Below are 14,477 nucleotides of genomic sequence, written 5' to 3'. Positions count from 1 at the left end.
GTGAGGATCAGCGAAGACATGTATAAAAGCACTCTAGAAACTTACATAAATGTGTGCTTTAAAAGTGGGGAGAAGGGCAGCTTGGTGGCTCAGTGGATTGAGAGCCAGGCCTAGAGACGGAGATCTTAGGTTCAAATCTGGCCTCACACTTCCTAGCTGTGTGACCCTGGGCAAGTCACTTAACCTCCATTGCCTAGTCCTTGCCATTCTTCTGCCTTGGAACCAATGTATAGTATTGATTCCAAGATAGAAGGTATGGGTTTAAAAAAAAAATGGGGAGAGACAGAAGCCAAGTAGTAGAAGCCTAGCACCTGTGTGATCATAGGCAAGCCCCTTCTTCTGGTCCTCATTCGTAAAATAGAAGGTCAGCCTAGTTGATCTCAAAGGTTTTCTCCTGTGCCAGATACTAAGAAATACTATCTGTTGATTACACTAGTCTTCCTTTTCCCCCATTCCTATTTTCTCTGTCTGAGATCCATTCCTTCACTGATCTTCCTATCCATAGCCAATTGAAACACATTTTACTGAGTAGATATTTCATACTTCCCCTTTGTGACTTGTCCTATGTTCAGAGCTACATGGGCTACTTTCAAGGTACAAGGCACAGCCCTTGTGCTTAAGGAGTTTTCAGTTTATTTGGGAAGATAAGACTGTGAGCAGCTCCTTGAAAGAGATTAGGATTATGGCTATAAAGGGCTAGAAGAGGAATAGTTGATTCTGAGGGACGTAGATGTTTAGGGAAAGCTTCATAGGTGAGATGGGCCTTCAAGAATGGAAACTATCCCAGGAAGCAGTTCCAACTCAGTGCCTAAGCTGGGATGGCTGAGCATTGGCCCACCCATCAATGTCCCAGCCTGGCCACTGTAGCTAGCCCTCAAGGGCAGCTCTTCTTCATTGACATAATATAGACCAGAGCGTTATACTGTATCCTGAAGGAAGAGGTTAAGATGAACTCATATTTCTGTAGAACTTGAAGGTTTATAAAATGCTTTACCAAAACAACCATATGTGAGATAGAGATAGTGCAAGTATTATTTATCCTCATTTACAGTGACAGAAGTTGAGGCTCTGAATTGAAGCAACTTGTTTAGAATCACACAGGTAGTAGATACTGGAATCAGAACTTGAATCCACGTTCTCTGTCTCCAAGTCAATTGCTGTTTTCATTCTATAGTACCACACTCCATTCTGTGTTATTGGAGACCTACCCTGAGTTTAGTTGGGAAGGCTCTGGCTGTATGATGTTAGGAATAAATAAAAGGCAGCTAAATGGCTCAGTAGTTAGAGTGTTGGACCTAGAATCAGAAAGAACTAAGTTTAAATCCAACTTCAGACACTTCCTTGTTGTGTGACCCTGGACAAGTCACTTAACCCTGATTGCCTAGCCTTTGCCATTCTTGTCTTAGAATTGATAAGGCAGAAGGCAAAGGTTTTTTAAAAAATAGGAATAGATAGCAGAATAAAACATAGTCCTTGCAAAACAGCAGAATGTAGTTAACTAAATCACTGACAGTTACAAGGAGACTGTGGCAAGAACCCAATGAGTGGCACAGGCAGCAAGAACTTCAGGAGTTGTGAAGAAGAGATGACTGTGAGCTGGCATGTCCAAGAAAGTCTTCTGAAGAGGGCAGAATTTCAAGAATGAGCTGTATTTGGCTAAGTAGAGGGGAAGAAGAAAGATAGTAGGGTAGGATTTGAGAATTCCTAAGTTAGACCCACCTTGCAAAAGCAGAGGGTTTAGGTATATACTGGCTCAGTAGCCTAAAGAACTGGATTCTGGATTCAAGTCTCAGCCCTGTGTCTAGCTAGAAATCTGGGCAGATGATCTCTTCTTAGATTCTTTTTTTTTTTCTTTCAAATAAAGGAGTCAAACTCTGAGTTTCTTACCAGCTCTAGCATTCTATGGCCAAAGATCCTCTGAAGCTCTAATGCTATTTGTTTTAACATTCCATGTTCTAACGTCTTTCCCAGTTGCCCTCCCATTCTGGGACACTGTGAACCCTCCTTCAGGGTGGCCAGCTGGAAGCTTTTGGCAAAGGAAGGCATCCATTACTGTTTCACTAAGGGGAAGTAGAAGCCGAACATACTTCCCCATAGTAACTGTTGTTACCATTGGCCTAGCAGTGGCTCTGCTTCTGTCCTGGCCCAAGCCAAAGGCCTCCTCACCAGGAGCTTCTCAGAAACCTTCATATTCTCATTGCCCCTATGAGTGACTTCAGAGCCCGGCCCTGCAAACATAAGCCTAGTTGTAAGTTAACATAACACCTAGCTATTGGTAAGGAGGGAGGCCTGGGGAGAGGGGGGCAGGTCAGGGCTTATCTCTGCTTTTCCAGACTAGCAGTCCTGTTTGTTTATCTGGGCCAGCAGAGAAAATGGCTGTGGTTGTTTCCAAGGGTGTTGTGTGAACCAACAGCTAAATATACCCACACCCCACTGCCTCTCAGCTGCATTAGAAAAACAGAGCCCGTCTTTCTGGGCACAGACCCATGCCCAGGATCCAAATTCCAGGGAGAACCTGGCGCATTTTACACAGAATGAATTCCTGCTATCCACCTCCCCGAACACTGAAGGTTCCCTGGGATAGGAATGTACCATGGCTCTGGGGGCGGGGAGGAAGGCAGGAAAGGAGAGAGGAAAATATGTGAGCTTTGTTTATTGTTGCATCAAAGCTACTGTTCTCTGCCCTCTTGAGTGACTGTTCCTGGACAGTATGTGCTTTGTGTCTCTGTGGGGACAAGAGCCTGTTTACTCATTAGGCTCTAGCAAAGACCAAAAATTCCCTGTGGTTCCCAGCTCATTTCTTTAGGAAAGTTCCTTGCCAAGGACCTACACAGCTCTCCCTCTGGTTGGGAAATAGCTTCACTGTGATATTGAAACTACGTTTTGATCCAGTGGGCCTTCCTACCTACTTATACTGGATTTTTTGATTCTCCCTCTAGCTGGAAAGGGTTGGAGTTGAGGCCAAACTCTTTAGAGTTGCCAAATAGGTTGTGTGGCTTCTGCCTGGATCACTTACTCACTGTGGATCAAAGAAAAACAAGGACATTTTTCCCAAGAACAGGAGTCCATTTGGGTCCAGCTCACCTCTAGTAATGGAAAACCTACTACTTCACAAGATTGTGGGCATGTCTCTGTGGTTGGTTCTTCAGGTCAGCTGACTAATGACCCTGATCCATTTGTCTAAATCATACCTTTCCTTCAAAATTCAGTTCAAGTCCTACTCCTCTGAAGCCTTCCCTGACTATACCAGCCAACTGTGTTCTCATGGACTCATAAGGATCATAAGACTTAGCTGGAAGGGACCATTCAGGGGTCATCTAGTTCAACCCCTTTATTTTACAGATGAGGAAACTGACACCTAGAGAGGTTAAGTCACCTGCCCAAGGTCACATAAGTAACAATAAATTGCAGAACTGGGATTTCAATCACTTACCACTGAACTTGATGAATGGCTTTAAGAGCTAGATGGGTTCTTCATACCCTCATTTTACAGAGAAGGAAACTGAGACCCAGAGAGTTTAAATGATTTTGTTCAAGGTCATGCAGATAGGTAGTAATTGGCAGAGGTGAGCTTTAAAAGTCTGTTTCTCTTTCCACTGTAGAATTCCTGTAAAGATGGCCTGGGATTATTAGTGATCCAGTAAGTGTATATTCTGTGTCTCTAACTGCCTTATATAATATAGTCTTTGATTAGGGAATGGGTCTTTTATGTTTTTGTATCTCTCACAGGGCACTACATACAGTAGGGGCTCCATAAATGCTTGTTGGTGATGAACCAGCTCTCAAACATAGGCTCAGCCTCAGTGGATGAATTGGAAGCCTGACCCCAAACTTCTCAGTGGTCCTGCTGGTCTAGACTTCATATTAAAGAGTCAGTGAGCCTGAGAATCAGGAGACTTGGAATTCTGTTGTTGCTTTACCACTGATTCACTGCATAACTTCGAACAATCTTTTCCCTTTTGTTGGCCTCAGTTTCCTTCTCTAAAATGGCATTGAACTAGATGCTAGTCTCTTCCAGGTCTTACAATCTGTGATCCTATAGAGATTCTTGGAAGTAGGTAGCCCACTATGTCCTCTCAGCTTGAAATCTAAATCTAAAAATTAGAAGAGGGGGCAGCTGGGTAGCTCAGTGGATTGAGAGCCAGGCCTAGAGACGGGAGGTCCTAGGTTCAAATCCGGCCTCAGACACTTCCCAGCTGTGTGACCCTGGGCAAGTCACTTGACCCCCATTGCCTACCCTTACCACTCTTCCACCTATGAGCCAATACACAGAAGTTAAGGGTTTAAACATTTTTTTTTTAATCCTAAAAAAAAATAAAATAAATAAATTAGAAGAGGCCTTAGTTTACCTAATTCAAGCCTCCATGTGATGCCAGACCTGAGAGACCACACACTGGGCTTGGAGTCAGAAGGCCTGAGTTCAATTTTTGCCTTAGTTTCTTTCCTTTTCAAATGATTTCTAAAATCCCTTCCACCCTGTCATATCCAATGATCCTATGACTATATATTCTATCATGGAGAGAAGAGACAAGCAAAGCTGTGGCCTCTGCCATCGGGTATCTGCTTAGGGTTTGGAATCAGAAGCCCTGCCATCCAATAGCTTTGGGGAAATGCATCAATAAATTTCCAAGACAGCGGGGGAGTGCAAGTGTAGACTGGCATAAATTGATTAAGTGTTTGGATAGGAAGCAATAAAGGTGGGGGTGGTGGAGATGGGAGATGGCAATCTTGGAAGACTTCCTAGATTAAGGAAGGTGAAGGAAATGGATTGAAGGAGAGGAGGAGCCCATGCCCAGGTCCTTGGAGAGAAGTTGTCGAAGAGGTCCTAAAATCCAGAAAAGCTTGGTTGGTGCCATTGGCTGGGATGGGGTTTGGTAGTAATAATCTGCTTTTCCCCTTGGAGCAAGCAAACTATGTCTCCAAACCTGGTTGGTTTTTTTATGCCTTCTCACCTCATTGCACTGGCTTCCCTTGTGACACCTCCATCAGCAGATCCTCCAAACAATTGGCTTCCCTGTAAAACTCCAGCCCTAATTCTCTGCTTATATACTTCTCATTCTCTTTCTGCTCTCCCAAGAGTTAGATACCTTGCATCTTTACATTCTTGCATTTGTGTAACACAAAATCCATTATCTTCCTACTATCTTCTGGGGGAGGTGGGCCGGGGATTAGTAACCCCTTGTTTAAAGAGAAAGGCAGCTTTAATGTAGAGCAAAATGAATACTCATTTTTTGGAGAACTGGGTTCTTAACTCCACCTCAAATGTGTAACATTGAGCAAGTCATTCATTCTACTAGTTTGAGACTTCAGTTTTCCCATCTGGAAAGTGAGGAGGTTGAACTACAGACCTTTTTCAACTCTTCAGCAGTTCCAACTTTGTGTTCTATGATCCCTTCCATTTCTACTATTCTCCTTTTTCCTCTTCATTCTCTCTTCTGTGGTCCCCTCCAGCTGTCTCATTCTATTTAGTGTTCTAAAGTTCCTTTCTAGTTTTGATGTTCTGTGTTCTTTGTACCAATGTGTTCTAAGGACCTTCTTGTTCACTTGCCCATTGCCAAACTTAGTAAATCACTAAACCCAGTTACTTCAGTATTCCTTTTATGATTCCACACTACCTCCCATGATAAGTAAGTGACTGTTGTACTCTTTGGACTTTGGAAAACAGCCCTCTGGGTCTTTACCCTGCCCTTAGTTTGGTGTTACCTGAACAACTTGGTTACATTTCTTCCCTTTGCTTCTGGTGATTGAGAGGTTTTATGGGCTGAATTGGGAATATAGAATGGACCTCGTTGACAAGACCAGCCAGAGAATCCCATCTTCAATTAGCAAGAATGTCCTTGGTCTTTCTCCTCCCCCTCTTCCCCCCCCCCCCCAATAGTACTTTCGGTTCTTGTCTGGGTTGTTTTTTCCTTGACTCCCAGTGTCAACTGCCTCCAATAAGTGTTTTCTCCCCTACAGGACACCTTCGTGGAACTTTATGGGAATGATGCAGCTGCAGAGAGCCGGAAGGGCCAGGAACGCTTCAACCGATGGCTGCTGACTGGCATGACAGTGGCCGGTGTAGTCCTGCTGGGGTCCCTATTCAGCCGGAAGTGACCATATACACTGAATCTACCTTGGAACCTTGGAACCTATCTGATCCACCCCACCACACCCCATTCTGGTCTGTACTCTGTCTTGACACAGAGGAAAACCACTACATGAAGCTGACATCTATCACATGGGGCTGAACCATCCCAATCCCCTCTCCACTCCTCATCTCCTAGTTCCCCAGTATGCAGTCTGAGACCCTTGGCCCCTTTGATCTCTAAGTCCTCCAGAAAGAAAAAACATACAACTTCTTGAACCTCTGCAACACTGGGGGGTGCTGGCTGCCTAGTCATGACCTCTTCCCTGTCTTCAAACTGCCTAGAGCTGGGCCTCTCCCCAAACCTGACCAAATCAAGAAGGATCAAAAAAACTTATAAAAAACCTCCATAGAATTTTTCAGTGGTAGGGAGAAACAGAATAAATTAACTTCATTTTTATTTTTGTGTTATCTTTCCGGTCCCTAATGTTGGGAAGGGCCAAGAAGAGGTATTCTCTGAACCAGGCCTCTACATTACCAAGGACAGATTTTTCTCTAAAGACTTCCTGCTTGGAGCAGTGAGTAGGTAACTTACTTGTGTAATCCTATAGTTAGCTGTCACAGGGTCCAGATCACCAGGTTTGGGTAGCCTCCCTTAGGCACCTCCAAACCATGCCCCACCCACCACCTTCAGAGGTAGCCTAGGAATCCAGCCATACAGGCAGCCCAGAGTGTCTCAGGAAAGTGACTTGGCCTTGACTGTCTTGGTTGGTCAGTTGGACCAGTATTTTTTACTGGTTAATGGACCTATAGAAGGAAGGTATGATGGGTTCAGTAGCATATCCAAATTCTAGAACTGGACCCCTAAATAACCCTTCTTACCTTCCTCCCTAGCTCCTGCCCCTCAAAAGGAAACAAGTACAGGGAGAGACCCAGAAAAGTAGCAGCTGACAGCTGTTTGCAACTCTTTTCCTTAGTCATCTTAGTTCTTAGAGCTCCTGGGAGAATGTGGACCTGGTTCTTTCCTGAAGCACTTTCAACCGGTGCCCAGATATACTGACCTGGAGGTGAAGGGGACCCCCAGAGTGCCTAGCAATACTTACAGGGGTTCCCAAGCACCCCTTCCCTTCATCATTTAAGGTGGCATTTTCTAGTGGAATAAGTCCTGGGCCAAATCTCAGCCTCACACTAAGAAGCTGGTATGTCCTTGAGCAAGTCAGTCCTGTGAGCATGTTTTCTTCTTTATTAAATGAAGGCCTGGACTAGCTAATCTACAAGATCCTGTGCCTCTCTTCTTAAAAGAGAGCCTGACTGTTTGCTTGGTGGATAGCATAGGGGAAGGGGAGGAGGGAGGCTGACCCTGAGAAAGATTAGACTCCCCCATACCAGCTTCCTTCTCAGGCTGTACCGCAAACCTCCCCCTCTCCAAGCTTTCAGAATTCAGATTTGGGATGCTTACTGCTTCACCTAGCCCGGCTGTGTGTTTGTCCCTCCCGGCAGCCTCCCAAACTGTGGCCTCTCTCATGGTCCCAGTCCATCTCCCAAATGGTACAGCCCTACCATTAAAAATGTTCTCCTTATCCCAGTTTACGGATCAGCCAATTCTTCCATCACTTCCTCTTGACCCTCCCTGTGCCTCCTTGCCCCTGTATCATAGTCTTGTCTTTGCTGTATATATTTGAGATTAGTTTTTATTCCTTGTGAAGATGATATACTATTTTTGTTAAGTGTGTCTGTATTTATGTGAGGCTCTGCAGGGCTGTCGTGTGGTGAACGCATGGGGAGATGGTTCCCCCATCCCTATTCCAACCCCCCACCCACCGGCCCTTTTCAGTGCCCTAGGGCGAGGGGAGACTGATTACTTCCCAACCCAGGCCTAGGGTCTTCCCCCTCCCTCTTCCCCCAGCCCCTCATATCCTGGCTCTTTGAAGTAGTCTGTGTGGTGGTGGAAGTGCAGTTCAATTAATAAACTGTGTTTAATTTGCTGGTAGCGAGTGCTTCTTGTGTGATAAGGGGGAATGGCAGTGGGAACTAGGGAGCCCTCTCTGATCCCTACCCCCATACCCCCAGCCCCTGGGCCATGGGGATGGGCCTTTCATGCTTTCATGGGATCTTTCTTGCCTGGAATGTGCTGGGGGTGGGGGGTGGGGGATGGTGTAGGGAAACCCAGTCCAGTCCCCTTTGGGCCTGATCCCTAACTCCTAACCCAGGCCTGATGTCCAATTCCTACCCACACTTGTGAGCAAGGGATAGGAGTCAACTGCCCTCTTGTGGGCCCTGTTGCAACTGCACATCCAGCCCTGGCTGGACTCTGGCCTCCCTCAAGAGTGTTGAAATTGGGAGTCAAGAAAGACGAAAAACATGGACTTGAATCCTGATTCTGCCTTGAGCTGCTTGGGTAGTCTTAGCTAATTAGGCAAGTCAGTTGCCCTCTCTGGGCCTCACTTTCTTCATCTGTAAAAATGAAAGATTTGGACTGGTTGACCTCTACAATTCCCTAAGCTCTAGCTTTATGAACTCAGGAGCCTTCTCAACCAGGCTATTGTGAGAATGAACTGAGGCAAATGCTACATATTGGCCAATAGCCTGTCCTCATGCCATTTTTTCCCCCCTGTATTCCTGGCTCATCAACAGATTTAAACAACTCAAACTTTTAAGAGTCCGTAGAGTCAGTCCAACACCTCATTTTACTAAGGAAAAATGGAGGGAGGGGAATTCTTTGCTTCCTTTTCTCTTCAGGAACCTCAGATCCAGCCACTTTGGTTTTCTCATTGTTCTGAACACATGCCTTGTGCTTTCCTATCTCTTGTACTGTAGCACATAAATCCTAGGTCCCCTTGCATGCAGTGTTCCCACTCTTATTTGTCAAACACCAGCTCAAGTTCCCCTTGTTCTGGGAAACCTTCCCTCACCGTCCTAGCCCTTGGCATTTGAGCTCTTGAGCACACCAATATTGAATTGTTGATTATCTTCTGTGTATGTGTGTGTCATCTCCATTCACTAAATTACTCACTAAACTGTAAGGAATCAGGTTTGATATTTCTTTATTGAGAGATAAAGGGTACAAGAGAAGAGATGCAGTTGGAGGAAAAGAGGGGGAAGGAAAGAGAACGGACAGAATAGAAGCATTTAATGGGAGCTAGCCCAAGGATGGGGTTGGGTGGAGGCAGGCTTTGTTGGCTTGGAAAGGCTGAGCCAGGACAGTTCAGGCTGACAAGTCACTTCTTCCATTCCTTTTGAGCATAGTCCCACCGGGAAGCCAAGCCCTGAATTGGATTTTCCTTCATATCCAAAATTCGTTGCAATTGTTTCGACTTCCAGTCCTCAGACAGTGTGATGGGCTTCTCTGGAAACACTGAAAAGAGAAGGGGGAAACACTGTTGACTGAGATGGGAAATGCCCTAGAAACTGCAAGAAAATGCCAAGTTCAGCTTGAAATGGGATTAAGATCAGATGGGGGTGGGGGGGCTCATGTCCTCCTGCCTCTTCTTCACCTCCTTAATCAACCACATGTGTTTACAGAATATTTTTCTCTCCCTTTTGTTGCCATGAGAAGAGTAGTGGGAGTTTGGAGACTTGGGTCCTACTGACTCTACCACTAACTAGGATACCTATTAGTGCTAATATGTGTTAATAAGATTCTCTTTAGTATGTGTATTCTATGTTCCTGATCATTAGTGGAGATACTGCAAGGAGTCTGCAAAAAAACAAAGCAAAATATGCCTTCTGTAGGCTGAATATCTCAAATATTATTATTTTTCAGTTATTTATAGTTGACATTGTAATGAATAAAAAACAAACAACTCACCAATTATTATTCATCTTTGCATCATGCTTTTTCGTTGTCATGTATTTTCTCAAATTAAAGGGTATTAAGTACAATTACTATCACATGGGTATCAGTGACATTTGGGGCTTTGAAAAGAGATTGTCACATTTGAAAAGGTTGAAAATCACTGTTTGAAGATGGCATTATGGTGAAACACAGATAAGAGTTTTGGCCTGGAGTCAAGAAGACCTTAGTTCAAATTCATCCTTAGGCACTTAACTGTGTGACCCTGGGCAAGTCATGGAAACTCTGTTGCCGTTTCCTCAACTGTAAAATGGGGATAATAGCTCCTAACTCTGTTGGGTTGTTGTGAGAATCAGATGAGATACTATTTGTTGAGCACCTTGCCTAGGGCCTGCCAGATGTAGTAGGCATTTAATAAATGCTTGTTCCCTCCCTTCCTGAGGTCCTTTCTGGCCTTGATATTTTATGTACTAAGAACTCTTCCATCAGTACAGTGAACCTATGACTCTAAACCCTATACCTTGGCTATTAAATCTCTCTCTGGAGAAGGAAAAGGAAGTGGGTTGAGGCCTTTGTAAAATATTTATGATGTCTAAGAATAAATCCCTCTTTTCAAAGGCACCCACCCCCTAACTCCATCTATCTTAATCTGTGGCTTTAGACATATCGACCAAACCTCCACATAGCTATGCCTTTCTTGTAGGCCAGAAATAAGGCCCCGAAAATTGTCCAGCCAGGGTAGGGGGAAGGAAAGACGGACATTCAGCAGACTCTGTCCCAGCCACTCACCATACAGGCGCTGCCACCAAATCAGGAGTCCAGTGAAGCCAAAGAAAAAGAAGACTCCGCCCAACACCGTCTTCCATTCATTGGATGGTCGATTCATCTCTGCAAAAGTCTGATGGAACTGCATTCGGTAAACTGGAACCAGAAGGGTAAGGTGGTCCTCAGGGCTCTGAATATCCTGAGGGCCATTCCACTAACCCATGGTCATGGGAGGAGATTGGGGAGCCTCCACCCTCTTCTCTGAGTTATCCCTGTGAACTTCATAAGGCAGCTAAGAACCTCTGCCTGTCTTCTTCTCTACCTGTCTTCTTAGTCTCTCAAACATGCTGTGCAACCTCTTCCTGCTTTGCCTCCAAATCCTCCCTGTCCTTAAAGGCTTACGACTTGCCTTCCCTGACTACCCAAAGCCAGGAGGATATTATCTCTTCCTTGCAGTTCCTACAATTGTTACTGCCTCTACCCTAAAATATACATGTCCTAATTTTTAGGTGTCTTCTCCTGTCTCACAAAATGGACTGGGACCTCTCTGATGGCAATGATTATCTCTGTATGGCTCAGGGAGCTGTTCTGGAATGGGGGAGATGCAGGGGAAAGCTTCCTAGATTTGGAGTCAGAGAAGGACCTAGATTTGAAATCCCAGTTCTATTATTTACTGCTCTACTGTGTGGCCTTGGGAAAGTCACTACCTCTCTGAGCTTCAATTTCCTCATCTGTAAAATGAGTGGGTTGGACTAGAGAGCCACTGAGATCCCATTCAGCTCTTAAGTCTATGATCCTTATTATAACAGACATTGGCAGCAATAGGGTAATGAAAAGAACTATGGCACTGAATCTGAAGGCTCTGACATATGGCTATGGAAACTTAGGGCCTCAGTTTCCTCCCTTGTAATGTGAGTAAAATAATACTTGGGTTTCCTATCTCATTGTGTTGTTTTGTAAACCTTTAAAATGTCATAGGAATGAAAGTAGCTATTATTTTGGACTATTTCGTGGAACAAACAAGCTCACAAACTTCAGAACTGGATAAGATCTTAGAGGTCATCTACCCACCCACCTTGTTATTTTCCTAGGAGGAAACTGAGACCCCAGAGATGGAAGGTGACTTCTCCAAGTTCACACAAATACTAAATGGCTGATGCAGAATTCCAATTGAGCCCCCTCTAACTCCTGGCATCTGTTTTTCCTGATGTTGTCCATTTCCATGCTGCAGTACACCATCTCTTACACCCATCATCCCGAGAGGGGAATGGAGAAGTTTTCTCTTCTGTCTCAAAATAAACTCCAGCTTCAGGTACTCAGAGAAGATCTGCTTCCCAGCTCCCTCCTAATCTCTGTCAGCTCACACTCTCCTGTGCCACTGGTGAATTTGACCAAAACGGGAGACTGAGACATCTAGGCCCACCACCATATTTAGCTCCAGGATAATACCTCCATCCCACTTGGCCCAGTTCTGCTCTGGCTCCCCTCCACCCCTGCTGGATAGATCCCCCCCACCCCCAAGAACTTACGAGCCACTTTCTCAGCATCTGTAAGCTGCTTCCAGGGCCCTTTCTCCTTTTCCTTCAGTGCCTGCTGCTGGGGGTTCAGCTCACTACAGAAAGGCTCATCTGGCATGGGGTAGTTGCGCTCTGCCTGGTAGTTTGTGTACGGAGGCATCTTCTGACTGTAAACTAGGGCAGCAAGGAGGCTGAACTGAAGAGGAGAAGGAGCCTGCCCCAGCCTTCCCTTCTACAGAAGTCCCATCCCCACCCAGACCCTCATTTCTAGGGGCAACAAGACCCAGAGCCTTTCTCCCCATCTGTCCTAAGGAATTGCCTCCCCTCCAGGCCTACAATCATCTGACCTCTTACCCCTCTCTCTCCCACCTCCCTCTTGCTGATGACCCACTCCTCCCTCCTTATCTGGACCACCCCTCTTAGTTTGTCTCCTTCCTCATCTATAAAATGTGAGATCCTTTGCCCTAAGAGTAATCACCATTTCTAGATCACTTGGAAGGGACAAAATGTCTTCCTCATAGCAACCTTGTGAGTTAGGGAAAGGATGTACATATTACTGTCCAAATTATACAGAGGAAGCTACTGTTGCTCAGAGACTGAAATATCTTGTTTATGTTTCAGTAAAAGCTAGAGCTAGCTTTTATCTCACTCTAGCTTGCTGATGCTGTCCAGGGTGCTTTCTACTAAACCACGTTGTGGTCTAGACTAGAAAGCCATCAAGGTTCCTTCCAGCTCTAACATTTGTTTGAAATTCTACAGTCTCTTTCAGCTCTGACATCTGTTCTAAGGTTTCTTCCAGTTCTGATGCTGAATGTTCTCAGTTCCTTTCAGCTTTGACATTCTGTGTTCTGTGGTTCTGCCCAGCACTAATATTTGATGGTCTAAGGTCCCCATCAGGTCTGACATTCTATGATACATGTTCCGAGCTCTGAATCCTGGTATCCTCCCCCTCCAGCATTCTGTCTCTCTATAAAAATCATGTCAATCCTTCCTTATGTCCCAACTTCCCCATCTAAGAAGCCTTTCACTCCTAGTATCATCACGCTTTGTACCACACACCTAATAATATTGGTCATTCACATTTCTGTAGCACTACAGTTTACAAAGGATGTTTCTCCCAACAACTCTGAGGAGGTAGAGCAGGGATTATTATACTTATATTAGGGATGAGAAAACAGACTGGAACTGATGAAATGAAGTGATATTCCTTGTGTCACACAGCTGGTAAATATCTGAACCAGAATTTGAACCTTAGTGTACTGATACAAGACTGATTTTCTTTCCTCTCCATCAAATAAACCAGTGATGGCGAGCCTTTTAGAGACCAAGTGCCCAAACTGCACCCTCAAGCTGCCTGTGAGTCCTTCTCCTTACCTCAGATAGGAGGGAGGAAGCATTCCCATTGGGCTGCTGGGCAGAGGGGTGGGTGATGTGAGAAACATCCTCAGGTGGGGATGGAGAGGGAAAAGGGAGCAGCCCCCTCTGACAGGAGGAGGCACTTGTGCCATGAGTTTGCCAACACAGAAATAAACTCAATAACACCCACTTTATGGCAGTTTGATGGTGCAGTGATTAAGAGTGGAGTTAGGATAAGCCTGGAGTCAGGAAGACTCATCTTCCTGAATTCAAACATGGCCTCAGAAACTTCCTAGCTGTGTGAACCTGGGCAAGTCACTTAACTCTGTTTGCCTCAGTTTCCTCATCTAAAGTGAGCTGGAGGAGAAAATAGCAAACTACTCCAGTATTTTTGCCAAGAAAACTTGAAATAGGTTCATAAAAAGTCAGATATGACTGAAACAACTGAACAACAATAAATAGTTACTCTTTAAAAAACAAAAACAAGGAGTTCCGGGTTAAGATGGCGGCACAGTAAGAAGCAGCTCTTAACCTCTCCTGACCGAAACACACAAAACTCCTCAAGAGGACATAAAAACAAGTCCAGACGAACGGAGGAACCCCACAACAGGGCACAGCGTGGAAGGTACGTGGAATCGAGACATTTCCAGGCTATAAAGGGCTCTCACTCAATCGCGGGCTGAGCAACTGCCCCACCCCCACCCCCTCCACACTCACCTATAGCTCCAAACCCAGCTAAAAAGAAATAGAGCAAGTTTGGGGCACCCATCGAGTCATCGGCAGCTCCGGGACCTGTTCCTGAGAGCAGCAAGACTTAGGACCCCATTAAGTCAAAAACGCATGCGAAATCTGAGCGCGCGCGGGAGCAGGACGCTGGGCGCAGAGTGCCAGCTGAGCAGAGGCGTGGGTGGAGGCAGACACAGCCAGGAACTAAAGCCTGAGTGGGGAACCAGTGCAGACGGGTATACGACTGTGGAAG

The 14,477-nt window shown here is 45.3% G+C and overlaps 2 protein-coding genes across 4 annotated transcripts in view; one reads left to right on the top strand and one right to left on the bottom strand.

Annotated features, from left to right (window-relative positions):
- BCL2L1 (BCL2 like 1) overlaps positions 1-8,052 on the top strand; it is a 46,314-nt gene extending 38,262 nt beyond the window's left edge. For all 3 annotated transcript variants that reach the window (XM_044664293.1, XM_044664292.1, XM_044664291.1), the window contains one exon: positions 5,959-8,052. In XM_044664293.1, the coding sequence (XP_044520228.1) occupies positions 5,959-6,096 (138 nt within the window). In that variant the 3' untranslated portion in view covers positions 6,097-8,052. The remainder of the gene's footprint in view (positions 1-5,958) is intronic.
- A 1,042-nt stretch (positions 8,053-9,094) lies between these two features.
- The window catches only part of LOC123235419, a 14,870-nt gene continuing 9,487 nt past the window's right edge, over positions 9,095-14,477 (bottom strand). The window contains exons 3-5 of the mRNA XM_044661541.1: positions 12,155-12,316; positions 10,650-10,781; positions 9,095-9,422 (exon numbers count right to left, since the gene is read on the bottom strand). Of these exons, the coding sequence (XP_044517476.1) occupies positions 9,286-9,422; positions 10,650-10,781; positions 12,155-12,316 (431 nt within the window). The 3' untranslated portion in view covers positions 9,095-9,285. The remainder of the gene's footprint in view (positions 9,423-10,649; positions 10,782-12,154; positions 12,317-14,477) is intronic.

Source organism: Gracilinanus agilis, chromosome 2, assembly GCF_016433145.1.
Source record: "Gracilinanus agilis isolate LMUSP501 chromosome 2, AgileGrace, whole genome shotgun sequence".
NCBI lineage: Eukaryota > Metazoa > Chordata > Mammalia > Didelphimorphia > Didelphidae > Gracilinanus > Gracilinanus agilis.
This window is presented reverse-complemented; position numbering and strand designations above follow the sequence as displayed.